Raw genomic sequence first — 27,781 nt, forward strand, 5'->3', positions numbered from 1 at the left:
AATATGGGTGTTTCAACTCAAAGTCTTTTCCTTGATCGACCTGTTAGACTGTGCTCTACCATTTTCACCATGCTTGAAGCTCTGCTGTTTGCCTTTTTGTTGCAGGTGGAATCTTACAGACTTTTATGTTCAAACTAGCTTTGAACTGTGATCTAGATCTCAGTTTCCTGAGTTGCTAGAATTATGGGCGTAAACCTCTGGTGCTCGGCTGTTCTTTCTAAAGGCTGTCTATAGTTCTTGGTTTATCTTCTCTTTCATTTTCAGAAAGTTCAACTTTTTATTATATTGTTATTACCCTGACTTGTGTGTGTACCTCTCTCTCTCACTTACAAGAACACTTGTGATACAGTGGGTCAGCAGGAATAATCTAATTTATCTCCACATCTCAGGGTCCACTCTTTATTAGTTTCCCTTTGCCATGTAATGTAATGTAATGCATTCATACTCTCCAAGGATATTTATTAATCTGGACATCTCCTAGGAGCCATTATTCTGCCTCCCACCATAACTTGTTGGTCCTTGTATAAATTGTATCTAAGTATTCTTTAAAAAATGTTCAAATCTTTTGTTGTTCTCTTCCATCCTCATCCAAATTTTATATAGCCATATACGGTCAAATTGGGGCAAAATCCCTTAAAAACACCAAGAATGAATGGATTAGTCTACTGTTTTTTTAAGTTTTTGACTCTCTATATTCTGTCTCAATATAGAAAATATTGTTGAGTGTCTACTCTTCTTGATTATCTCAAAACTCTATCAGTGCCAGGGAGAAGGCAGTAAACAATGTGCACAATCCCCCTGATCTCTTGGAGTGCACACTTTAATTATAGGTACAGATACCACATCACCAAACTAACAAGCAAACAAACAAAATCTCAGCTAGTAATGCTAGGCAGAGAAAACAAGCAAGGGGTAACTACCATAAGTGGAATAATGAGGAGTTTTCTGAAATCTGAATGATAAGGAATAGCCAATCATATAAGAAAGGCACAAAGAACATTCTAGGTGGAGGGTTAAGAGACACAGAACCATATGGAAGGAATGAATTTTCTGTGGGGAACAATGAAGACCAATGTAGGTAGGGGGAAGTGATAAGAATTGTGTGTTCCGAGTAAGTGCCAGATTTCATTTCTGTAAGTCATGGTGAGGAGTTTGGATTCTGTCCTGCATTAGAAAAAGTTTGGAGAGTTTCTAAGTTGTGAAATGAGTTAATTGTGAATGAGTTAAATGCTTGTTATCATCTATTGGATGTTGTATGGAAGGATGGATTACAGAAGAGCAAAGTAGAAGAATAGGGACATGAATTCAAAAGCTGTTGCAATGTTTCATCTAACATATGATGGTGATTAGGTCAGTTCACTGCGAAGATAGAAATAAATGCTTAGATTTGGGGCTGTAGTTTTTTAAAGATTGAACTGGGAAGACTTAACAATGGAACGGAAATAGAGAAGGAGGGAAAAAATGAAATAAGGAGAATTCTGATATTTTGGCTCTGAACAGTGATGTCACTTTCTAGGATGGAGAAGGTATGGAACCATGGGCTGTGCCCCATGTGGTCCTGTCCAGATGGAGATGCCTATTACACTTCCATGGTGAAACGTTCAGTCAGACAACTGAGGACATATATGAGGGAATCTATGATGCTGTTGGTTTGAAGATACATATTATTATGGAGTCTTTGACGCATTGATCATATCTGATCTATAGTTTTGATGAGACTACCTTTGAAGAATGTATAGATAAATACATTTGTCCAATCTGGGGAGGGGAAGGGGAATAACAACACACTGAAACAAGGACACAGGATGACCCAGTACAATAAGGATACCCACAGGACAGTATATTGGAAATGAACTTTACAACTTTGGGAGCGGGGTGGGGGATGGGATGGGATGGGGAGGTGTGTGGGAAGTGGGGGAGGGAAGGGATAGTGGGACAACAACAAGGGAAGGGGTAACAATGATCGACAAATAAGTTACTCATTGCCTTACTCGTGTAACTGTAACCCCTCTGTACAGCATCTTTACAATAAAAAAAAGAATGCATAGATAGAGAGGTAGACCTATGATCCAACTCTAGTATGTTTCAACACAGAAATTTAGCAGAAGAGGACGGGTTGATCAATGAGAGTTAGAAAGAAGCTGCCAGTGATGTTGGAGAGGCAGAGAGAGAGAGAGAGGCAGAGAGAGAGGCAGAGAGAGAGAGAGAGAGAGAGAGAGAGAGAGAGAGAGAGAGAGAGAGAGAGAGAGAGAGAGAGAGAGAGAAGAGAGAGAGGGGGGAGAGAAAGAGAGAACTGAGAGATAAGGAGATAGAGAGACAGAGGTGGGGAAGAGAGAGGGAGTGAAGAAAAGTGAAAAGAACAAGAGAGAGAGAGAGAGGAGAGACTGAGAATGAACCACCCATATACAAGTTCATAAGGCATCAAATAAACAAGAATATAAAGATATAAAGATGATCATCACTATGGTCATATCAATTGGCGATTGGTGATTTTGACAAGCGTGGTCCCTATTGAGTGCTGTTGTATGGAGACAGGCTCCAGGTGCTCTGCTAGATGATACATTCCAAGATGATGCATCATCCATTACTGTTCTTCCCAACAGCCTGATTTGTCTACATATAAAAGGAAAAGTTTTGTTTCTATGATGCATATATATTCTCCTTTTGTTCTTAACTGTGTACAATTAATTTTAGAGAGAACAAAATCACTGACCCATAAAAAGAAATAATTTCATGATCGGTGCTGGTGCCTCATGCCTGTAATCCTATCTACTCTTGAAGTTGAGATTTGAGGATGGTGGTCTGAAGTCAATCTTGGGCAGGAAAGTCTGTGAGACTCATATCACCAGAAAACTGGAAGTGGCATTGTGGCTTAAAGTGGTAGAGTGCTAGCCTTGACAAAAGAGCTCAGAGACAGTTCCCAGACCATGAGTTCAAGCCCCATGACTGAAAAAAAAAAGAAGTTATTTCATAAGCAATTGAAAATTATACCAGTGGTTATGAATAGAGAACTTGGAAGAAATCTTGAATGTGCACAAGACTATTGTTGACTCAACAGATGTTTACAGATGAGCAGTCTGTGGGAAAAAGGGACCATTTACCTGCTGATATTTACCAGTAGGTAAATGGCTGTTTTCATGACTGAGTAACTGAAACTACTTCTACATCCCAATAGAGGCCAAATACCTTAGGTGACAATTCACAACCCTTTGTGAATTTGGATGGCTGACATTGCTGTATAAACAAACACATTATTATTATTATTATTATTATTATTATTGTTATTATTATTATTATTATTATTGGGGGGTCCGGTCATGGGGCCTGAACTCTGGGCCTGGGCACTGTCCCTCAGCATTTCAGCTCAAGGCTAGTGCTCTACCACTTGGGCCACAGCGCCACTTCCGGCTTCTTTCTTTTTGCTTATGTGGTGCTGAGGAATCAAACCCAGGGCCTCATGCATGCAAGGCAAGCGCTCTACCACTGAGCCACCTTCCCAGCCCCTAATATATATATATATATATATATATATATATATATATATATATAAAATCAATTCCATTATTATCTAATTGCCCAGCTTGCCATATATGCTTACATTAGTGGTGATAGTAGAGGAAAATGTTTTCAAGTGCTTGGATATTTCCCTTTATAAAAATAAAAGCTGTTTGCAAGTTGCTCATGGAAGTCTGTCTTTGCGTGCAGGTGTTTTAAATTAAAACTTTTTTCTTTGACTTCTTCCATGAAGCGTCTTAGGTTGCATTTTAACAGGGTATGGGCAGAAGGGAAACATATTATATCATTCAAATTCTTTCCCCTCGTAGTTTGAGTGTGTTGGCAATCCTTGTGAGTTTACTTCTCTGATTTATGCCTTGATTTACTTTTGCACATTCACATTGGCTCATGAATCTTGGCTGTGGATAAAGTATTCTATTACAGATTCTATTATAAATAATGGTTGCAGGCAGTGCCAAAAGTTTTGGTGTTTGTATAATGCTTTGTATTGTTCAGATTAACAAACATTTTTTAAAAAACCAGTCAAGAGCCTTATATTATGCTAGACACAGAACTTGTAAAGACAGAAGTTATGATCTACGGTTAAAAGAGCTAGTGGTCCAGAAGGGAGACAGGAAAAATCAGCAAGAGTAATGGATAAAATTAAGCATGATTTGGAGCTAGAGCATAAGTGCACCCTACTGTGTGGTTAGTGGAGAAGGGTAGGGACAACTCAAATAGACAATGACATCGAATAGGAGTTAAGCCGTGAGTAGGACCACAACAGGAAGACATACAAGCACAAGGGTGGAGCAGACACTGGGCTTGAAGGCGCAGGTGCAGGACCTGAGACAGCACAGTGGTACCATGATTGTTATGTCCACTGGTTCTAGTTGTACAATGGACAATTAGCAGAGGATGTCAGTGGAATAGAGGGATTCTGGTTTTCAGTCTGGGAGGTGGAATGGCTCATCCTATGGGTATTATTCCTCAGATGGTAATATGCAGAACGAGGAAGAACATGCAGAGGTGAAGTTTCCTTTGGTATAAGATGAAAGGTGCATCGGTATGAGGTAAGAGGCAGAGGAAGTAAATGACTTGGTTATATCAAAATCAGGAAGCCAGGGTACTCAAGCACAAGCCTGGGAAAAAAGAATGGAATACTGGATGGAGTGTGTGAGGGGGAATTGACACATCCAAGAAAGGGAGGGAGCTGAGGATTTGTCCCTTGGCTTACATTTCAATGAACATGTATTAAGAATTTATTATGTGCAGAACAATGAGAAATACAAGTTGTCATGTCCAAAACGAGCTTTACAACGTCGGTGTGGGGGGGGGGCGGGGAAGGGGGGGGAGGAATAGGATTGGGATGGGGGGGAGGGGGGAGGCTGGGAAGGGATGTGAAGTGTAAACAAAGGAGGAGGCTGCAATGCTTGGTAAGAAATGTACGCATTATCCTGCCCATGTAATTGTAACCCCTCTGTACAGTATGTTCACAAATAAAATAAAATTAAATTAAAAAAAAAGAATTTATTATGTGCAGAGCACCACACCTACTCTGGAAATCCATTGCTATGAAGACAGGCAAAGTACTATAGGTATGTATATGAAAAGAGAACTAGCCCATTTCCTTGTGATCTCTCTTGAGGAGATGCTAAGCCCTCAAAGAGCTTCTCAGTGCCTGTTATTCAGTAGTTCCAAACTCATATTCACCCATCAGTCAATGGCATAAAACTTACCTTATTCATTTAAGAATGCTAATCTTTATCACTTTGCATTTCTATTATTATATGGCATGATCATCTTTTATTGTTTTCATTGACTAGCTTGAAAAATTATCATGATTTTGTTGATCATGGGGCTTGAACTCACGTGGCCTGGGTGCCATCCCTGAGCTCTTCTTGCTCGAGGCTAGTGCTCTACCACTTTGAGCCACTGTGCCACATTTGGTTTTCTAATGATTAATTGGAGATAAGAGTCTCATGCCCACGTTGGCTTTGAACCATGATACTCAGATCTCAGCCTCCCAAGTATGAGGTATGAACCACCAGCACCTGGCATGATATAATTTTTTTTAAAGAGAAAAGACTTACAAATTATAAAATCTCTCTCTCTCTCTCTGTCTCCCTGTGCATATGTGTGTGTGTGTGTGTGTGTGAAAGAGACGGATTTGTCAAATAGTTGTGACAGTTATTTCTGGGTCTTGAGACCAGAAGAGTATTTTCTTTTACATTTTCTAAAATGAACACATATTATGTATACAGAATTTATACTAAAATGCTTTGAAATATCTTGCCCATGTAATTGTAACCCCTCTGTACAGTATTTTCACAATAAAAAATGCTTTGTAAATGTATTTTCTCTTAAATACTACTCCTTTAATTTTGCATAGCATTATCTGGAATTAAAATTAAAAATTGAGTGTGATTTTTCTCAGGGTACCATCACCTCCTAGCTGTTATGACATTTTGGTCTCTTACTTGGATTTATTCTTGGGAATTCTTTCTAAGCTGCCCATCACGAATGGTGATTAGGTTGTTTGATGTTACTATACCACAGAATCATTGCCATGAGGATCTAAATCACCAATTCATGGTGCATGCGTAAGTTAGTGGTAAAAATAAATGGAGAGTGGGAAGGGTTTGAATAATATTTCCCTTTATAAAAACTAACACTTTTGCACATTTTTCATGGAATCTATCCTTGCATGGAGGTGTTTAAGATTTTCATTATATTTTCCTTGACTCCTACAAAGTGCCTTCGGTTGCATCTTCGTATGGCAGTGTCAGAAGGAAAACACATATTTACATTCATTTACTTTGTTCTTCATCGTAGTGTGTCCATTCCTTTCTACCTTTCATCCCCGGCTCTGTGCTGCTAAAGGAATGGCTTATGTGTCTCAGTTCACTGAAGAACACGCCTTCCCTCCCCCACACCTCAGGCAAACATTTTTATCTTTGTATTCTCTGTGTCACTGTACACAATGCTGAGCTTTGCTGATTTGTTTCTTTGCTGTTTATATCCTTATGGTTGCCATTTTCCATTCCAGTGCCCTTTCAATTTTATTTTATTTGTTATTATCCACTGTATTCTTCTTTCCTGGTGGAATGCCTACTCTAAAAACACATCTGCAAACCATTCATAGCTCTCCTTGGATATAGTTAAACATTTCATTGAATGCGAATGTTAAGAACATATTCCTTTGGTATCTGTAGGTTTCTCTTTATATAGTCTCTTTGTAAGCAAGTGCAATATTTGGGTACAAAAAAACGCCATTGGAAAAGTCGTGTACATAAGTCGTAACTATAGTGGACTGAGCCTGGCATTTGACTATGTTTGCTGTCTTTTAAGGTGATTTCAGAAATGAATGTCAAACATACCTATTTTCTTCCCTTTCTTTCTCCTTCCCTGTCTTCCCTCCTTTCTTCATTCCTTTCTTGCCTAGCTTTCTTGCCAACCTTCCTGAACACTGGAGCCCTTCCTGATTATAATCTGACTGTTTGGACTTTAAACAACCTAAAAGGAAACTCCACAGTTAAGCAAGTGCTCTACCTCTGAGCTATATCTTCATATCTCCAAACTTGTGCACATCACATTCATAACTTCAGCCATCACATTGTCCCTCACATATCATTGTTTCTCAGCACATGTAAAAATATATTTATCCTCCATTTAATAAAGGTGAGTTCATGATTAGTAATATGAGATAATGATGATGTGAAATGGGTAATTATGCCTTGGGAAACATACTCTCAATCCAAGAAATATAGGGGACTAGAAGACAAAAGATAAAAGCATGTCCTAGATTTTAAGGGTAATCAGATACTGCAATAGATTACTAGGAAAAAGAGGTAAAATTGCTAACCCTTGAGAGTCTTAAAAATTGGACAGCGCAAACATCTGTGGGAATGGCTGGAGCATTAAACCTGTCTTGAGGCAAGCAGATAGACAGAATGACAAATGGTTCTGTGATTCTTTGATTACTTGGCCTGGAGAAGAGAAGGCTGAGGGGAGACATTAAAACGACTTCAAATATGGAAAACAGCGATTATTGCTTTCCAGAGGAAAGCAAGTTGAAAGAGCTTAACCTAAAGTCTCAGAGATTTAGGCTACATTTTATTGTTAAGGATTTAAAGTCATAGGTTGTAGAAAAAAATCTTGCAGAAATCTGCAAACTAAATGATATTGAATTTTGAGGGGAGCAGTGTGGAGAGCCAGCTCTATTGTTACATTGCAATAAAAATATTTGTTACATGACTCTGAATAGAAAGAATTATTTGAGTGTATTATATTGAGTGTACAGCAGTCTCCTGGGAAGGACATTTTCTAAAAGGATATTTTAAAGCAACAAGCATCATCAGTGGTTTTTGGCTGAGTGGAAAGAATGGAGATCTTTGCGGCCATTACCATCACAGTGAAATAGGGTAGCTGACATGGGAGCAAGAATTCCAAGAGAGTTCTGTTTGGCTGGCTCAGCTTTTTCCAAATGAAAATGTAGAGGGTTTTGAGGTGGGGGCTGCTTCAATCCTACCACTAAGGAAGGAACTGAAATACCCTTGTAAAATCGTCAGGAGGCATTTGTATGTCATTTCAGCCTTCAGCCACATGATGTCACAATTGGATTTTGAGTTTCCCTGTGTGTGTCTCCACAGATGAGGGCATTTTCAAAGCTGGAGCCGAGAGATCAGAAACTCGTGGGGCAGTTGAAGTCCAAGAAGATGAAGATACTCAGGTTGAGCTTCCAGTAGACCAGGTAATCTCCACTCCTGTAAACCTAGATGTAAACCACGAATCACTGGTTGCCTTTTAAATATTATGTTATGGTACATGGTATTCCAGAGCTTGCCACAGGGAAATCTCATTTGCTAAGTGGCCAAAAGACCTTAACAACATAATAGGACATCTCTCAGTTCTTCCTAAAATGAGTAGCCATAGATACTGAGGCTTTACTTTTTTTTTTAAATGGGGAAATGATGTGTCTTTAATAAACAGCATTGAATAGCACAATGGGATGCAATTGGGTTAGAGATGCAAAGAAGGGTAAGTTTACCATGCAAAGGAGAATTGACTAGGGACTAGGGAACTAGTCCTTCTCCATTTAAAAAACATTTTTTTTTAATGCCATGGTATTCTCTCCTTTAAGTTCCTTGAAATTTTTGTGGTTGGAATTTGTTTTCCTTAAAAGAATTGCTTACATAAATGCAAGCCAAATATTTGCTGTGCATGTATTGATTTATTTTTTTAGGCCACTGGGGCAGCCTACTTTTGTGTGTGTGTGTGTGTGTGTGTGTGTGTGTGTGTATGTGTATGCATTTGTGTACTATAAATGCATACATAGTATTAAGTATTGTTAATTCTGTGTTAAATGATGCAAGAAGTAAGGCAGTTATGCTAATGTAACCCAACAGACTACTTTCTTACCATTCTGAGTGGAGGATTGAAGTTCAGAGGAGGAGGGGAGAAATGACAATCACAGTCTCTGGAGAACAGGGAGAAGTCACTAGAAATTGCCACTTGTCCTCTGACTATTATGTGATATTTCCTTTGCTAAAAGCAAATTTCACAACCCCACAAATTCCATGGATGATCTTCTCAGTTGTATTTGTCTTAGCGTGGTGGAAGTGAGATTGCTGCTTGATTATTCCACAGGCACTTTCTGCAAATGTTGCCTTCCTGATGAAAAGCCTAATGTGCTAAAAATCACAGATTAGAAAAAAATCCAATTTATTTTCTAGGATTTGCTATAACTAATAATTTTTCATAAACTCCAGTTATAGTTATTTTTTTCCTGAGGGAAAACAGAATTTTAAGTCTCTGTGAAGCTATAATTAAATATTATATTTTGAGACAAAGAAGAGTAATCATGTATGTACAATATTTAATCGCTGTAGAAGCCAGGACTAATTTATATTCCAGAGTCAAAATATCAAGAGAAAACCATAAGCATTGTGTGTAAAAGAGAAATCTCTCTGTTAATCACTATTAAACAATGTGCAAAATCTGTAAGAGGCATTTGTTTACTTATACATTTGCTGATTATAAGGAAGGGGAGTTGTGGGAAAGACTTGATCTCTGATAATACTTGTACAGCCTTGGGTGTGTGTCATCAGAGCTTGATTTCTTATTTGACTTGTTATCCTGGCTTATTAAAATGCAAGTATACAAGAGAGGCTGAGAAACAGATGGGCAAACGCTGGACGATATCAACAAACTGATGTCAGCTTAAGGAAACAAAGCCAGGTAACAAAACATCAGTGCTATTTTCCTCTTTGACTTTATTGATTTTAGCACTGAAATTGTTTAGTCCATTTGTGTGGCACCAGGTGTGCCATAGAGCCATTTTATATTCTTAGGAGCTATCATTAAATATTGTGAAAAACCACACAAATCAATGTAAAGCTCATGAACTACATAAGAGTTTGAGCAACTCCAAGGACGTGCCTGATGGTAAACAATAGCTACAATTTATCAAGTACCTACTAAGTAACAGGCAATGGCATTATCTCATATGATCATAGAGACAATCCTTGAAAGATTGGTCTCATCCTCCATTGTACATATACTTACAGAAAGAGCGAGCTCAGATAGGTGAATTGACTTGCTCAAGGTTATAGCATTAAGTAGGGGAAATGGAACTTGAATTCAGGTCTGTCTAATTTGAAAGGAAAGAAGTCTCTTCCAGGGGAGTAGTAAATGAAAAAATAAAAAACCCATTCTTTTTTTTTTTGTCAGTCGTGGGGCCTAAACTCTGGGCCTGGGCACTATCCCTCAGCTCTTCAGCTCAAGGCTAGTGCTCTACCACTTGAGCCATAGCACCACTTCCAGCCTTTTCTGCTTATGTGGTGCTGAAGAATCAAAGTCAAGCCCTCTACCACTGAGCCACCTTCCCAGCCCAAAAGCCCATTCTTAACCTAGGGAAGGAAAGAAAAAAATTCCTACATGAGAGGACATGCAGTTATTGTCTTCCTCTTATTTATAAGAAAGATTCACATATCTTTGGACTTGCTTTTTGTTATATAAATGAATATACATCGTAACCTTAGTGAAAAGGTCACAAAGGAAGGTGTGTGTGTGTGTGTGTGTGTGTGTGTGTGTGTGTGTGTGTGTGTGTGTGTGTAATATTACCCATAAATTGTGTATGGATTTTACCCATTCTTGAAAACCAGATCAAGTTTTAGAAATTGGTTTTGAACCTCTCTGTTGGAGTTTATTCTGCATGCATCCCCTCATACTTTGGGCATCCTGTGGGCAGAGAACTATCTTTGTTCTGGGTTGGCTCTTCAGGGTGTTTATACAGAGAATGGATTTGAGGTCCAGAGATAGTGATTTCTTCCAGAACAATTCTCAGCTGATGGCTATTTTGTCCTTAAAAGGATATTTGACTATCCCTGGAGACACGTTGTTTTCCTGTCATGGAGACCTGGGCAACTGTGGTTGGCATCTTGTGGGCAGTGATTATGGATGGTTTCAACTAGATGGAATTCACCTGAGAATTCTTACAATGAAACCTATCTAGCCCAAATGTCAATAGTGATGAGATCAAGAACCTCTACTTATGGGGCAAAGGGAATGTTTATGTCTAGAAAAATAAAGATAGACTCTCCCTATTGAGGGTCAGATGGGTTGACTTCCCGTTAAAAATGATCTGATGTCCTTGAATTGTTCATTGAAGGCTCTTTAAGATGGAGATTTTTATGTGTATGTGCCTTTTTCCATAATAAAAATTGTTAAAGCTTGGGTTTCCAAAGCTTGGAGTTCTTTATGAAGTGCGACTCTCCTAATCCTCTTCTCATTGATTGTCAGAAATGGATCTTGGGTACACAGGCTGATATCCTGGCCATTGCTGTCAGGAGCAAATTTTTCTTTGTCTCTAATGCAGGCATCTCACATCTGCCAGCATCCATAAAACTTTGGTGGGCTAACATGTTTGCCTCTACATTTTCACATTGCTCTTTGTGATGATCTGTTTCCTTCTAGAGGAGACTTTTAGTATTTTGTATGAATAGGTCAGTAGCTTGGGCTCTGACTATGGGAAGTAGTCTGAGAGGTCTTGTCATTAGGTCAAGACATTTCTTCTCCTTGGGTTCTGTACAAGGAGCATGCAAAGTTTCTGCTTGGCTTCCCTTTCTGTAGGCTCAAATTTTAGTTTAGTCAAATCTTCTCTCCCTAGATCCCCACTTATCAGCTTTATTGCTCCCCAAATGTTGTTGTTATTTCCTTCTTACTGTTGCATGTCCTATGGTTTTGACACTTTTAAGTTGCCTTTGCTGACATTTTAGAGGGGCATCAGAAGGGAGTTAGGGAAAAAAAGCCCTCTACATTTGTTCAATTTACAGTATTTAACCAGAAATCACTTTTATTTTATTTTATTTTTTTGTTTTTTAGTTTTTGGTTGGTCGTGGGGCTTGAACTCTGGGCCTGGGCGCTGTCCCTGTGCTCTTCAGCTCAAGGTGAGCACTCTATCACTTGAGCCACAGTGCCACTTCCAGTTTTCTAGTGGTTTATTGGAGATAAGAGTCTCACAGACTTTCCTGCCAGGCTGGCTTTGAACTGAGATCCTCATATCTCAGCCTCCTGAGTAGCTAGGATTATAGGCGTGAGCCACCGGTGCCCGGCTCTATTTTATTTTTTTAAAATGTTTTTTATTGTGAAAATACTTTACAGAGGTGTTACAATCACATGAGCAAGGTAATGAGTACATTTCTTATCAAGCATAGTTGCCAACTCCTTTGTTTTCCCTTACCATCCCATCCCTCCCATTTCCACAACTACAATCCCTCCCCTTCCCCCACCACTTGAATTGTAAAATTCATTTTTTGACATAGCATCTTGTACATCTCATTGTTGCAATGGGTCAACCTGTATCCCTATTTAAACAATTTGTTTTTTTTTCCTTCCGCTCCCCAAATCATACCAACATCAAATACAGTGAAAATAGGGTTATACTGTGAGGCAGGGACATACAAAGCAACAAAAAAAATCACATGGTACCTTATAAATACGTTAGAAACAATAGCAAGCAAGAAAAAATATACTTGTGTCCTTTATCTTGGGGTTCATTTCACTTAACATCATCTTATCTGACCTTTTCTGCTTATCTCAGATATATACTAGTTATTGCAATTAAGGGAAACCATGGGACCTATGTTTCTTCACTTAATATAATTTTATCCAAGTCTTTCCTAACAAATGGGGCAATGTCATTCTTTCTGATGGAGGCATAGAATTCCATTGTGTATATATACCCCATTTTCTTGATCCATTCATCTACTGAGGGATATCTGGGTTGGTTCCATATCTTAGCTACGGTAAATAATGCTGCACAGAAATCACTTTTATACTAGTCAGTCAGAAGGAGAATAAGATGACTTCATAGAACCTACACTTGGGATGTCAAATTTATGCTGTGGTCAGATTCCCTGAGAGAGACGCTTTAGGAGTTTCTGAATATTTCTAGTAGGCTTTGCGTTCTGTAGCTTACCATACGCTATAAGATCCTCTATAGTTTAACTCTTGTCCTTAGTGGTGTATTTATGTTGTTTGCCCAGTCCCTTTGGCTAAATAGCTTTTGATTACTACTGGTCCATACATATAGACAATAATCTGCAGCCTAGAGGTCATTACTAGAAACAAGGTTCTTTCCCTTAAAACTTTCAGGAAAAGAAGTGAGATTGGAAATTTCTGATTATCTCATAAGTAGCAACGTATCCTGCTTGACTAAAGGGTCTCTCAGCCTTCACTGCCTTCTCTAACTGAAGAGAGTTACATGCCAAGAGCACAATTTGCCATTCGTTATTTTCAAGTCATGGCTTCTTAGTGAACCAGATTTATGACAGGTACTATGAGCATCCCACACAGTACAAGGGCCAGGAGGAATAGGATGACCAGTCTTCTTCACTTCCTTGTGTGTCTTTAGCAAGGCTTTTCCTGGCATCATGTCAGATTTTTTTTTTTTTTTTTGTCGGTCGTGGGGCTTGAACTCTGGGCCTGGGCGCTGTCCCTCAGCTCTTACAGCTCAAGGTGAGCGCTCTACCACTTGAGCTACAGCGCCACTTCCAGTTTTCTGGTGGTTTATTGGAGATAGGAGTCTCATGGTCTTTCCTGCCCGGGCTGGCTTTGAACCACGATCCTCAGATCTCAGCCTCCTGAGTAGCTAGGATTACAGGCGTGAGCCACCAGCGCCCGGCTCGGGTCAGATTTGTGTTTAATTGATTTCCATTTGTGTTGAACTGTGTTTAAAATGGAGCCCTAGGATTTCTGTGTAAATGAAAGAAAAAGTTTTAACATTTTTCCTTTCAAAGTGAGAAAACTTGATGGGGGGATATTTTACCCAAGGATGCTTAAATATTCTCATACCATATAAATACAAGTTTTCAGTTGGTTGTATATTTTCACTTGTGAGTGTCTCAAAGCCTGGGTGAGCCAGCTTTCCAGCACGTGGCCAGCCACAGCTTCGTATATGGCAGTCACAACTCGGAAGACAGCCACCCCTATTGTAGGGTTTTGTGCTTGCCGACTACCACCATCAAAACCTCCTTTTTTCTTTTTTCTTTTTTTCCTTAAATACTTTTTGTTCTGGAAAAGTAAGCCTCTGAAAGCTGGAAACAAAAAGCAGCACTTTGCTATCATGAAAAATTGAAACTGATTATTTCAAAATACCTCATTCAACTTGGGTAGGAGATGATTTCCGTTTCCATGGGAACAGAAATAAAAACAAGTGTGATAATTTCTGTACTTTCAACATCTATGCCTCTACCATGAAATCCACAGAAACACCTTCTATTCCAAAGTCTTAACGCACTGCCCCCAAATTCTAAATGTAACCGATATAACATGAGAAAATGGACGCCTCTGGGAGTCTTTTCACTTTTATTGATTCCCATTTCCCTACCTCTATGTTGGGTACATTTCAGCAAGGGAAAGCAGAAAAGGAAAGAGGGGTGGGTGGTGAGGTGAGAGAGCTTAACTAGAAAATTCTGACTTGTGCTGTTATTTCCGAGAGCAAAGGTCTTAAAAATGAAAACGTATCATTTGGGAATTCGGATGTAAATATTTAAAAAAATATGGACATTGTCTTCTAAGGAAGCTGGAGAGCAGAGCTGTCTCTCCCTATTTTTAATTTTGGATTTGGCTGTTATTGTCAGCGGTGTGATGTGAGTTCAAAGTGTAAGTCATTTGGGCAGCCTCATCTGTCTATGGAAATACCTTCCAGGTAATTGATGCTTTCCATATCTTGTGCCTTATTTCCATATGATTTCCATATTCCATCTTCCTTCCCCTTACCACTCAAGAGTGCTGAGTTAACCTTAGTAACTGCATGCATATTCTCTGGAAAACCTGAATGCTTATGGTTTCCCCTGAGTGGGCCCCACTAAGATGTAGCCAGCAATAATAAGTACCAGACCTTTGCTGTCTCTTCATACAAATCAGCCACTTTCTCAGAATGTCATGGACAAAACAAATAGCAAGATATGCATGTAGGCAAACTCAGGCAAAATGCACTCAAAATGCCAACCCTGCTGTCATGTTAAGCAAAAGACACCCCCCCCAAAAAAAATCTGGTATAGCTTTCCTAATGAATATTAACACCAATTAAATATAAAAATATTGCGCTTTTATAAAGAAAATGGATTTAAAACTCCTTGGTACAGCTGCTAAATATAATGAAAATAAAGGAAAAATCCAAGTTTTTTTTTAATACGAATATCTGTTAAGGGTCCACATTTGTAATTGTACATATGTGTGTGCTATGTCCATTAATCTAGCATGCTGTGAATACAGCAAGGAGACTGGAAGACTGAGATCATCTAAGTTTAAATGCCTCCTACAGTCACTCATACATATACTGTTACATGCTCCAGTTATTTAAATGAGCATTTAAGACTGAGTGTAATGACTGCCTGTTTTTTATTCCAGTGAAACGTTCAGAGTGTTGCATAATTGCTCATAGGCTTGAGCTTGACTGAGTTACATGTGCTCTTTACAGAAAGAATTTCAACCTGAAAGCCTGTTCTCTTAAAAGTTTACTCACAAATTGACTAAAATTTGATGTAACAGACATGAAAGAGGCTGTTAAGCATAGGTAAAATATCTTCTGATAATATCTACTTTTGCAATGATATTTCTTTGTTTATAACATATAAACAATGACACGGCAATATAATTGGAGTCAAACTTGTAGCACTGTCTTTTGACCCCAAATCATTATGTCAGTAGTCAGTCTCATTTTGTTCCAGCTTTCAACCAGTTGACTGATAACGATTTTTTTTTATAATTCTGTGGCAGATATTAGCCTACATTGAACTATATTAGCCCATACATACTAAGCATCTTGCTATGTCTTCGTGCGAGTGAGATTTAGAAGTAATACAGCCCAATGTGGCCTAGTAAGAAACATTTTATAAGTGCAAATATTATACTAGAGCTTTTTATTAGACAACTCCCAAGTTCTTCCATTATCTGTGGCAAGAAGAATGGAGTGATAATCATAAGCAGGTAGAGTCTGTTCATTTCCTAATGGTCTTTTACGTATATGATCTCATTTGGTTCTTATGCGTCCCTGTGAAGTCTCACTCTCAAGTTCGTGACAGGACTCTGAAGCTGACAGAGGTGAGTTCACTAGCCTGAGGCCTGAGTGACCGCCTGCCTTTCTGTCAGACCAAAGCCTTTTCCTTGTGCTCAGCTTATTTTGCGATTGCAAGCTGACTTCACCATGGAAGACAACATTAGCAGACTTAAATCTTTTCCTGGGATTCTCTTACAATATTCCCAGGTATGGCACACAATCTGTTGGATTGTGTAGCTAGCTTTTGCAGGGAGGTAAGGCCATGTTCTGTGTAGGAGCTCTGCTTCCAGTTCCATTCAGTAGGCGCACTCTCTTTTGTGAGAGCCCCTGTATTAGGGTTGGCATTACTTCTCAATTGTGTCCAGGATACTGTAATTCCATAGTTTTCCTTTTGTGTGGGAAGGAGTGTGAGGAATCGAGGGAGTCTCCAATTGGTTCTTCCTTTGTCCTTTTTATTTCTCAGCTCCTTCTCACCCTAAAGCCTCTGGCAGAGGGAGGCTTTTCTTCTTGTCCTTTGCTCTTTTCCTTCTTTGCAGGTCTTTACCATGGTACAATTTCTCTCTCCCTCTCTCTTTCCCTCCCTCTCTCTGTCTCTTTGTCTCTGCTTCTTTCTTTTTCTTTCTCTTTCTCTGTCTGTATGTCTCTCTGTATGGGTGGAAAGCTGAAGGTTCCTTCTAGGGATGATTTGATTGATGTATACACTGGGAACATTTTAAATAATTTAACGCCTGCTTCAAAGGAGATTACACCAAAAAGTGCATTGCTTTTCATTTATTCATTACAGATCTGTCATAGCAGCATTTTTGTTTGCCCTGAATTGTAGTGTCATAGTACAATATATGTTTTACTCCAGACCCCGGATATTTTAAAGGATTATAAGCCTTTAACTAACGTGACCATCTTGTTTAAATTGACCAAATCAGCTTCAGAATCTTGCCTTTCTTAAAAATGAGCTAACCAGTTGTGGCTTTACTTGATGTCTACTGAGGAAATAGCACTTGGAAATTCTAATAGAAATAGGAGGATGGAGGTGCAGCTCTGCCCGATAGTAAGGGTGGAAATAATGACAGAGAATAGAGCCTGGACTTAGGGCTACAACCTTCTTTCCTACCAGGAGATTAGAGTATGTAAAGCATTTTTTCAGTAAAAGGTGAAGAAAAAGTATATGGGTTTGGGTAACAGGGATTAAAACAAAAAAGGTTAAGACTAGGACATAGTCTAAAATCTAAGGAAAGAAAGGAAGCTACCTGTTTTCAATTATGACTTTGTTTCATATGGAGCCACCTGACCTGACTTTTGCAGGAATGCATTAGTGTATCTCAGAGAGCAAGGACTATATCCAGATTCCTAAATAACTGGAGTAAATTGTTTTTAATATTATTTTTAAATTAAGAAATGTTATATAGCTTCTTTTTTAAAAAAACTCTAAATTTTACAGCAGTACACATAAAATATTTTCTGGGAGAATGATATCCAGTCTTCCAACTTTCAGAGATAATTTAATAAGAAATCTGTCTGGCCTTCTGGGCAGTGGTATTTATTTATTTTTAACACCTCAAGAATACTGTTTGCTCTCCTTTGATGTTTAAATAGATGCATCTTGGATATTATAAAATCAAAGTAGGAACTTCTTTTGTGTGTGTGTGTGTGTGTGTGTGTGTGTGTGTGTGTGTGTGTGTGTGTGTATGTGTGTGTATGCTGGGTTCTGCTGCTTGAAGTGAGGGCCTGGGTACTGTCTCTGAGCTTCTTTGTCTCAAGGTCAGCACTCTATACCAGTTGAACTACCACAGCCACACTTCTGGCATTTTTGGTAATTAATTGGAAATCAGAGTCTCATGGATTTTCCTGCCAGGGCTGGCTTCAAACCATGATCCTTAGATCTTTGCCTCCTGAGTAGCTAAGAGGCATGAGCCACTGATGCCCAGCTGAGGAACTTCAGAAGAATTCAAGATTCAAACTTTTTTTTTTTTTTTATGTCAGCTGTGGGGCCTGAACTCTAGGCCTGGGCGCTGTCCCTCAGCTCTTCAGCTCAAGGCTAGCACTCTACCACTTGAACCACAGTGCCACTTCTGGCTTTTTTCCCCCCTGCTTATGTGGTACTGAAGAATCGAACCCAGGGCCGGATGCATGTGAGGCAAGCACTCTACCATTGAGCCAATATCCCAGCCTGATTCAAATTTTTTTCTTCTTCAAAATCATGTGTAGAATTTTACTTTGGACAGTTAGTCTACCCAGCTTCATTTGTTTTCCTCCTTCACATCCTAAACTGGAAACACTTTGGGACCTTTTATTGTTGTCAGAGCAATTATTCGCTTAGGTAAAAGGGAACTAGTTTTTAGAATTGGAAAGGGGCAGAAATAATTAAGCCCCAAACTCTAATTTGGGACTTGAAAGAGGCAGGTCTGTGATTTTTTAACAGATAACAAATTATGTGTTCTCTCTACCCTAAATTTAAAGACAGTCAAGTCAATAACATGAAGGCAACAAAGAATATGATAGTTCCAGGAAAGAATGTATCATAAGTGGAAAGACAGAAAGGGATTTCTCTGTTCTTAAGAGTTTGTGATGTGCTAGGTATTGTGCTTGGCATCTGACATAACACATCTCATTTAATCCCCAAGGAAGTTTTATTATCTTCACATTTTACAGTTGGGAAACCTGAAACTTACAGAAATTAAGTAGTGGACAATAAGTGCCTGGCCAGGACTTAAACTTGGCTATCTTTACCTTTTCCAAGTCTTGGCTCTGGAGCTTGGCTTCCTGTTTTATTTTAAAACAGATTTACATGGGTACCCCCCAAAACAGTAAAAAAAATGCTTTAAAATGAGTATATAAAGGACTGAAGTTTTGAATTTGGAGATTAGCTATTAGGTCTCTTAGACCTTGTGTGCAAAGCTGTCTACTTTCTGGTCTCTCTATCCTACAGTGCTAAGAATGAAAACATTTTTTACAGCCTATTCTTTGCCTCCTCCTCTGAATCAGACATTCCCCTAGATGCTATCCAAGGACCTTGTCATTTAGTCTCCTGTCTGTCAGGGCAATTACAAGCACTGATTCTGGAGTTACATGCTTAGTTCAAATTCTGGCTCTTCTAGGGTACATTGGACTCTCTTCTTGGGCTGCCATTGCCTTAGTTTTCTCATCTGCAAAAAGGAAACATTACCAATCTCACAAGACCATTGTGAGCTTGAAGTGTGGTATATGGCCAGTACTCAGTAAATGTAAGCATACTATACACAACCTGTATCAGGCAAACGTAAGATTGTTTTACTTGACTGTTAAATGAGAATTGTTACAGCGCCTTCCTATGCAATGGAAAAATCTCTGTTATGCTTCTTAGTTTTCTCCATTATTTCTTTTGATCCCTCAGAGGCCAGCAGAAATAGTCGACGAGGAAGAAGATGGAGAGAAAACAAACAAGGACACAGAACAGAAAGAAGACTTTTCAGGAATGAATGGAGAGGTTGAAGATGTGGGTAGGGAGGCTGGCGATGCCCCTGAGCAAGGTGACGAGATCCTGGATCACAGTGAGAAGGAAGGCCCTGCTCGCATCAATGGGGGCACTGATGAAGAAAACGGAGAGGAACTGGACCAGGTTAATGAACTGCAACCCACAGTGGAAGGGGAAAGAAACTCTCAAGGAGCTGACAATGGACAAGATGAGGTATCTCTATTCTGCTTACTTGTGTGTGTATACCCATTAGGACTTATACCAGAATCCCTTATAAGGTTGGGTAGGAAAGATCTCATACTATTTAATTTATTTCAGCTTTTACATGCCTTAAGTCTTCCTCTTCCTCTTTCTCTTTCTATGTCTCTGTCCCTCTGGTTCTCTCTCTCTCTCTCTCTCTCTCTCTCTCTCTCTCTCTCTCTCTCAGATTCTTATAAAATGACTAAAAAATCCATTCAGTTCACCAAGTAACATTTTCCCTCAGTTCTTGTGAAAAGTGAGAAATGATTAGTAGGGAATTAACAAGTGATCTAGGACAAATACACAATAGGCGATAGACATTTATTGAGTGACTGAACTTATACTATATTCAAGACACCTTTAAATACTTTAAAGGTAACTGTGAAACAAGACAGTACAGGAACATCCATATGCATTTGTTGTTGTTGTTTTTTTAAATCTTCCTCTCTGGAGCATACATAGTGGCTGTGGGATTTGGAAAAGCTGGAGCTTTTGTCTCCTCCAATGGTGGCTCTTTTGGGGCCATGGAGGCCCTAGCATTTCACAGTGCATATTTTGAAAACCAGCTTATTCTAATCTTACCCTCGCCCCCAGTTTTCAGTCCAGTGGGAAAGACAAGTTATAAATGAGGTGATAATACCATTAATAACATAAGAAATCCAAACAGCACGAATGTGAGTTGTTACTGGAGAAAAGCTGCCTCTGCATCTTGAAGTTCTCTACCTGCTTTTATCTATTGGCGACTTGATGGTGCTTGGTGCAGTATTCACCATGAATTTGTAAATTGTAGCAGGAAACTCAAACCAGGGGTGCATTAGGAACGGGTTGGATTAATGAGGCATGAGTGCAGAGCTGCCGCGCTTTACTCTTATCTCTGAAAATGCTCAACTGAAACATCGAAATATGCTTTTAGAGTGAAAAGTCACAGGGGAATCAGGAAAGAGTGAGAAAATTAAAGCTTGCACAGAAGAAATGAGCCTGCTTTTAAAACATGGGCAGACTAAGGTGCCAGAAAAGGTATTTCAAGTCATCTGACTGGAATCTTTTTGCTCTACCCAGATAGGAATTGTGGGTAAGCAAGGAGAAACTCTTAGTCTTGGCTTCTGAGTGCCCAACAACCAAGAGCTGGGCAGACCCAGATTCATACAGTCCCAAGCCATGCAAAGCTCGGGCCTTTTTGGTTAAGGTTTTAGAAGGTAGAGGCATGGCTCTAAGCGTTAAAGTTGGAGACTTACTTCTCTGGACTGTAATCACATGGCCTCAACAGCTGGCAGCCACCGGTCACCATCTTGTAGCAGTAGTGAGTGTTGGAGCAGATAGCAGCAAGCAGGCAGCAGTTACAACAACAAGTGTTGTAACTTTCAGGCCTAGAAGGTCTGAGACTCTTGGCAACTCTGGGCAACTCTTCCAGTGACAGTGGATTCTTAACTGATTGATAGCGCTCACTGTTTCTGGGGCCTCTCCTCCCCATTGCTACTTGTCCTGGCTGCGCTCTGGAACTCTTCACTATCACTGCTACTGCTGCTGTTGTGGCTACTGGGGCGGCAGCGGTGGCCACTGTGCTGTTTCTACATTATCAACTCCTCCTTTGATTTTTTAAAAAAATAAAAACTCTTCCTTTGTTTTTCTGGATGAAAGTCAAAAGAAAGTCAAAAGGAGGGAAGAAAAGTCCATGAGAGAGACACCTTTGATAGGGCAATGCTGGAGGATGTCTCCAAGCTAGTTCACAAACTGGCTCAAGCAGCCTGCTTATTTAGCCTGGAGGGGGTGGATGGAGAGGGTGCTTGCGCCAATCACATAAATGAGGGACTGTGTTTGCACCAATCACAGGTTTTCTGCTTTACCAACAAGGTAAGTGCTTACTCTCTGAAGTTTCCTGAGGCTTGTGATGACCCTATAGGCTGTTTGAAAGAGTCATGGTTGGGAGAACGTCTTCTGGAGCCAGTTTTGTGTTTCAGCATCAGGAAGCTTTGGTTACTATTTAGCTTCCTCAAGGTGTCTGTGGAGTATTCACAGCAGTGAGGCTAGCATGAGGGCAGTTTGGATAGCCAATAATCCTTCACTCAGAGAAGCTGGGGCACCAGGACACCAGGAAAAGGTCTAACAGCTGTGTTAGACATCACCCTGTCCTCAAATATTTTAGCTTATTTAAAGGAAAATCACTATTAAAGGGGTGCTTACACTAAAGGCCTATCATGAACATCAGCAATATTTTCATGGTATCAAACAGTGCCTTAACAGCGTTTTACTCTTAGCCTAATATGCTTGGGGAGAGGAGTCATCTTTGTGTTAAGAGTTTGGTAGACATAAAGGGCTGAGAACAGAAAGATCAATGGGTAATAACAGGTTGAAAAACAAAGGGAATCAAAAGACTATTTTTAATTGACTACTTATATGATTTAATAAAACATTCAATAAGAAAGTATATTTTTCTTTGTGAATTTTATTAGTTTTAAAAACCAAAGAACTTAATACTTTTGTTTTGACTTATTTTCTTCCAGGCTGATTTAGATTCTCAAAGACCACCAAGGCCAGAAGTAAAAATCACCAGTCCTCAAGACAATGAAAACAATGAACAAAACAAGGACTATGCTGCTGTGGCATAAATGAACTTAAAAAAGAAAGTATATGGAATACAAGAAAAATGAAGGGTTCTAATACTTGAATAATAATCATATAGTTACTGATAACATAATGTGATGGTATGGTTGGACATCACTTGTTGAATTTTAAAATCTGAGGCCTGATGCAAAGATTAGATAAGTTCTAGCTACTAAAAGGAGAAGAGATTCTCTTTGTGGAATATGTTTTTAAATTTTTCATTTAAAAGAATTAAATAAGAAAGGCAGAGGAGAATGTGCACTGGAAGACAATTGGCTACTTGTGTTTATGAAGGATAAAAGAATAGGATCACTCCTATTGCATATTTTATTATACATTTAGAAGTGAGATTACTCGATGGCAGATTGTTCTAAAAGCATTTATCTAAGAAAGCATAGAATTTTAAAGAGCTGGTAATAGGAAAACATGTATTATTTTCTTAAAGCAATAAACTCTTGGCTGAGCAAATGACAATTTAGTTTCAGAGATAATTTAGAGATAGCAAGAGACTGAAATATTTCCAGTACTTATTGATATTCCTTTCTTTCTTCCTCTTTAAGCCAAAACACCTTGCGTGAACTGAAAAGACAAGATGAGGTGTTCATTTTGGTAGGAGGAAACCTTCTTCTACAATTTAGTTATCGATATTGTCTTTCCTTAATGCTTTGGCTTTTAGTGCTGTGGCTTCAATGTCAAGTACTCAGGAAGGGATTATAAAGAAAAACCCAATTATATTATTAAGCATAGCTGGGTGGTTTGCAAATTTTGGAAATCCTATGGATTTTTATTGATCCAGTCTATCTGTACCTTTCCCTTTCCCCCTCATGATATTATGTTATTATATTAGAAAACACAATATTGGTTGAGATTGAATTTTCCCAGGGTTCCTCCCTCCCTCCTTTCCTTCCTTCCTTCCTTCCTTCGTTCCTTCCTTTGTTCCTTCCTTTGTTCCTTCCTTCGTTCCTTTGTTCCTTCGTTCCTTCGTTCCTTCCTTCCTTCCTTCCTTCCTTGTATTACTCTCTTTTACAAAAAACAAAAATAATGTAATAGGAAGGAAAGAGTAGGCAATAATCTAAATCTTTGACTATCCAATTTTACTTATTTGCACTTTTTCTTTGTTCTATTAGGGCTATTTTGTGATATTTCTGCCTATAGAGCTATCAACAAATGTTTATTTTCCTAACTGATTACATTTACCTTTTCAAGCAGATTTCCTCTTATGAACTTAGAATCCATTTGATAGAAATTAGTGAAAATACTTTAAAAATTGTCATGATGAAACCAGTTCCTGATTACAACTTTGCGGACTGATTAAATTAATTTACTCTCACCTTGTGAGGTATATGTGGAGAAAATGGAATTGCATAAGATTGATGATCATTAGTAGAGGTGATACCTTTCTTCTTTAAATACATGAATAATATATTTTTCTCATAATAAAGAATATTTTAATTATGTGGAAGTTGTAAATTTGAACATTGAGTGCTTTCAGAAGACTTATTATTAATCATAAATTTAAAAGGCTTTTCCTTCAGGATTTAATCATCTCTCTGGAATCAAAACAGTTATCATTTTACCTATACTATAGAGAAATTAGCTCTGTTTTTGCTAACAGCTACTTCAGCTTTTTCTACAGTAGGAAGTATATAACAGTATTGGAAAGAAATAACAACTAAAGAATGTAGTAATCTGGGAGGGTGAATGATAAATGGAGCAAAATCTAGATTGTGTTTCTTACTGGGAAACAGATTTTTTAAAATGGGACAATATAAAGCACTATGCACCACTAATAACCACCTCATGTTATTAAGGAAATAGCCCATGGGCTTTTTAAGATCAAATTCTAGCATTATTACTGGGTTTTAGGAATATGATATTAAACAGTTTATAAAAATTTAAATGTAACAAATTTTAACTAGATTGCAAGGTGATGTGTTCTCTTTTCTTCAGTGAAGAATTTCTCTTGTTTTTCTTTAATAAGAGTATTTCTGTCTTCCTCCTGTTCTTTTGTCTCATTCATGCTACAAAGTTTAGGTTTTAGGGAATCATTTATGAGTCATCTAATGAAGCACAACATCAATATTTTACTGAAAAAAAGCTTGAAATTTGAAGAATACTTTAGTATAGAACCAACAGCAGAGCCAAAAGAGTATAAAAAGACTGAACACACAGTCTTCTCTTGGGTATAGTTATAAAACTGTACTGTATCATGAAGGAATCAATAACAACTTACCATGTGATAATTGGTGGCAAACATATTAGTCTGAAATGCCACTTAAACAAGCAAAATAATCTTTTACTATGAGTTAAAATTTTGGACATTGCTCTGAGGAGCTATAAGTCAATTTGCCCACTGAAAGTGGCAGTTCCCTCTCTGGCAATGATGGGTGGTTTCCATATCAGGCTAGCTCCATAAATTGAGATTCCCAGACAGATTGGGGGGGGGTCATTTATGAGAGCAGATGCATCATGTATTGTTTCATGGAGCAAGAGGGTTATGTTATGAAGAACTTGTTGCTTTTTACACAATTACCAATATAATGTTTTGAAATATTTATGATGCTGTATACATAGATTTCCTACTTTTAATTTTATGTAATAGCTTTCTGAAACTTACTTGGATTTTAAGACACTTGTATGCAACTGGTTAGTGAAATTGGAACATTAGGATTTTTGCTGACCAAATAAAAGATTTTGACCAAAGTCATTTTCAGACTAAGGATGTTTTATGTGGATTAGCATCTGTTAAAATAGTTATTGAGTACTTAGAAAATGTGATACTGAGACCACAATAACATTTTACTCATTTTTGTGTCCTTAAGATGCCTTATGATCTAATGTTCTTACTTTAAAAATGTTAGAATGCTAGAATCATAGGAAGAGCATGATACAGTGTTAATTCTTGCCTTGGTATATGAAAGATGAGTCATTCCATATGTGACTTACATGAAGTCAGATATCTCTATGGGTTCAAAGTTGTGTAGTCATATTGATATGAAATTATTCATGTTAACTCATTTACTCTGAGGCTTAACAACCAACATTCTCAAAATTTTTTACTAGATGTTCTACCTTATATAGGAAAGATGAAGTTCATTCATTTAGAAAAATGATCAATTCCCTTAAAAGAGTGGCTGAAGGACAATATGATCAGTCCTTCAATGTGATAATCAATTCTTTATGAGACTTAGCTTTATGCTCTCATTTGTTGCTCAACAAATAGCAGAATCAGAGTTTAAAAAGTAGATTAGTTATTGAACAGAAAGCATCACATCTGAACTGTTGCCAATCCAAACAGAAACACAATATATTGATACATATCAAATACTTGCATGGATGCGCTCATACCCTTTAAAGCATTCAGAAGACCTCTTTTGCACATCGTTATTAATAGACTAAGGCTCTTGTGGGTGAAGTTGAGAGAAAGCAATGCATAAAAACATGAGAGCAAATGTTAACAAATGACATATATCATGGTGCTTTAAATATTCGTTTCCTGGGACTAAGAGATTTAACTTTTTTTCCCTAAGAATAAAGGAGTTACCAGCTTTTTAATGAAAAATTATTCTAGGAAGAGATGTTAAGAAATTTTAAATTATGTTTTAAAAATAAGACATATCTTGTTTTTCCAAAGTGATTACAGAGTATAGGTATCATCAGACTTAAGCACAATGTATTTTAGGTAGAGAATATTTTGTATCAACACTGGCTTTTCAAAAGACTAGTTACTCTTGGGTGACGTGTGTGTGTGTGTGTGTGTGTGTGTGTGTGTGTGTGTGTGTGTGTGTGTGTGTGTGTGTGTGTGTGTGTGTGTGTGTGTGTGTGTGTGTGTGTGTGTGATTTATCAAGGGCTCCTTTTGGTGTGAGATAACCAGGTTCACCATAAACAAATTGAAAGACTGACTTCATGTCATGTTCAGTTTCAGTGCAGAAGCCTTTTAGCCTTCTTGTGTGACTGTACTGTCTTCTTGGAATGAAACTAATATTTTGAAGGTTAGTCTGTTTTTTTCAGGCAATGAGTACAGGCAGTTCATTGTTACTGAATATTATGTTTATGAATACAAGATTTTTTTGCTTAAAAAAAGCCCTGGTAGGTAGATGAGTTATATTTTTATCCCTATATGAACCTGGTATATTTTGTCCTATGAAGTTTGAGTAACAGATGGAGAAGGAAAGAATGTCTTCATATGTTAATGAGAAAAAATACTAATTTAAATGAGTCATAACATCTTCTAGGACAGAGGACTTAAGGAAGAGCTTTAGAAAAGTCTGATTAACTTCAAAACATTTATAAAACCAGGAGGTAATAATAGGCCTCCATTGACTCAAGTCAACCATGACCTACCTTTAATCCATGGATGGACCAAAAGAATTTTCTGAAGTTTCATCAACTTGAACCAACAGTTTGAATGTTTCAATTATTACCCAAATGCAACTTTGGAGAGGCTTCTTTTGTTTCCTTGTGTTTACTTGTATCTTCAGTCTTTAAGATGTACAGTAATATAAGTAATTGTTGATGATGTAGGTAAGGATGAATTTGAGCTCATTATTTTTATAGGATTTATGTGTAGCATGTCTTTCTGTAAGGAAAATTGTATTTTGATCAAATTATGAGGTTAGGTTATTACTTCTGGTCAGTGCACACTTTAAAATGTGCATTAATGGTATCTTTTACATGACTAGATTGATGAGTTATATAATTAAAATGTGTTTTCATGGTTCGTGGCTTGTTTATGATGTTACATTGCTAACATTTCATGTATTAATCTGTTTTTCATAAAAAATAGAAACATCTTGGCTTCTGTAAAAATTGAATACATTGAAAGATACATCTTATATAGTATAGACATTTAGTTTCATTGTCATTTTCTGTAATTTCATATATAAATGTTTATCTCATAAAAATTTCAGGTATATTTGAAAAATCATTGTTTCTTCATGAAATGTATTTTATGAACCAGAAGTTTTGTTATACACAATGGTACATAATGATACATAATGCTACATTACATATGTTTTGTATACATGTACCCACAGGAATATATTTATACTTTCACAAAGAGTTTGGTTAAAATTCTGTCTCAGTTTGTGGGATAGTTACTGCTTTCATTCAACTTCATAAAAAGAATTTTATTTTTCCTACCCAAAACAGCTAAGTACAAAACAAAACAAAACAAAACATGTGATTTAGATCTCATGACTATGGAGAATACCTCTTCTGCACTTTACTGCTTTTCTGTATTGTTCTGTAAGAATGCAAAAGCTAACTTCAACAATGGAGGGAGATCTAAATTTCCAGAATCTAATCTCTTTTGACTACGTGGTTAATTGACATAAAAATCTTTCCACAGCCTACAGTTACTGTAGGCATGATAAAATTGTGAGGTACTATAATTTTAAAAAATTGTAGGCATTATAAAATTGCTAGC

The 27,781-nt window shown here is 37.9% G+C and overlaps 1 protein-coding gene across 2 annotated transcripts in view; it reads left to right on the forward strand.

The window, feature by feature from the left end:
* Positions 1-27,144, forward strand: part of Dcdc2 (doublecortin domain containing 2) — a 147,290-nt gene extending 120,146 nt beyond the window's left edge. For both annotated transcript variants that reach the window (XM_070024463.1, XM_070024464.1), the window contains 3 exons: positions 8,148-8,248; positions 19,431-19,724; positions 22,253-27,144. In XM_070024463.1, the coding sequence (XP_069880564.1) occupies positions 8,148-8,248; positions 19,431-19,724; positions 22,253-22,357 (500 nt within the window). In that variant the 3' untranslated portion in view covers positions 22,358-27,144. The remainder of the gene's footprint in view (positions 1-8,147; positions 8,249-19,430; positions 19,725-22,252) is intronic.
* Positions 27,145-27,781: the final 637 nt, after the last annotated feature.

The sequence above is a fragment of the Dipodomys merriami genome, unplaced genomic scaffold (assembly GCF_024711535.1).
Source record: "Dipodomys merriami isolate MVZ:Mamm:240054 unplaced genomic scaffold, mDipMer1.0.p SCAF_16, whole genome shotgun sequence".
Taxonomy (NCBI): Eukaryota; Metazoa; Chordata; class Mammalia; order Rodentia; family Heteromyidae; genus Dipodomys; species Dipodomys merriami.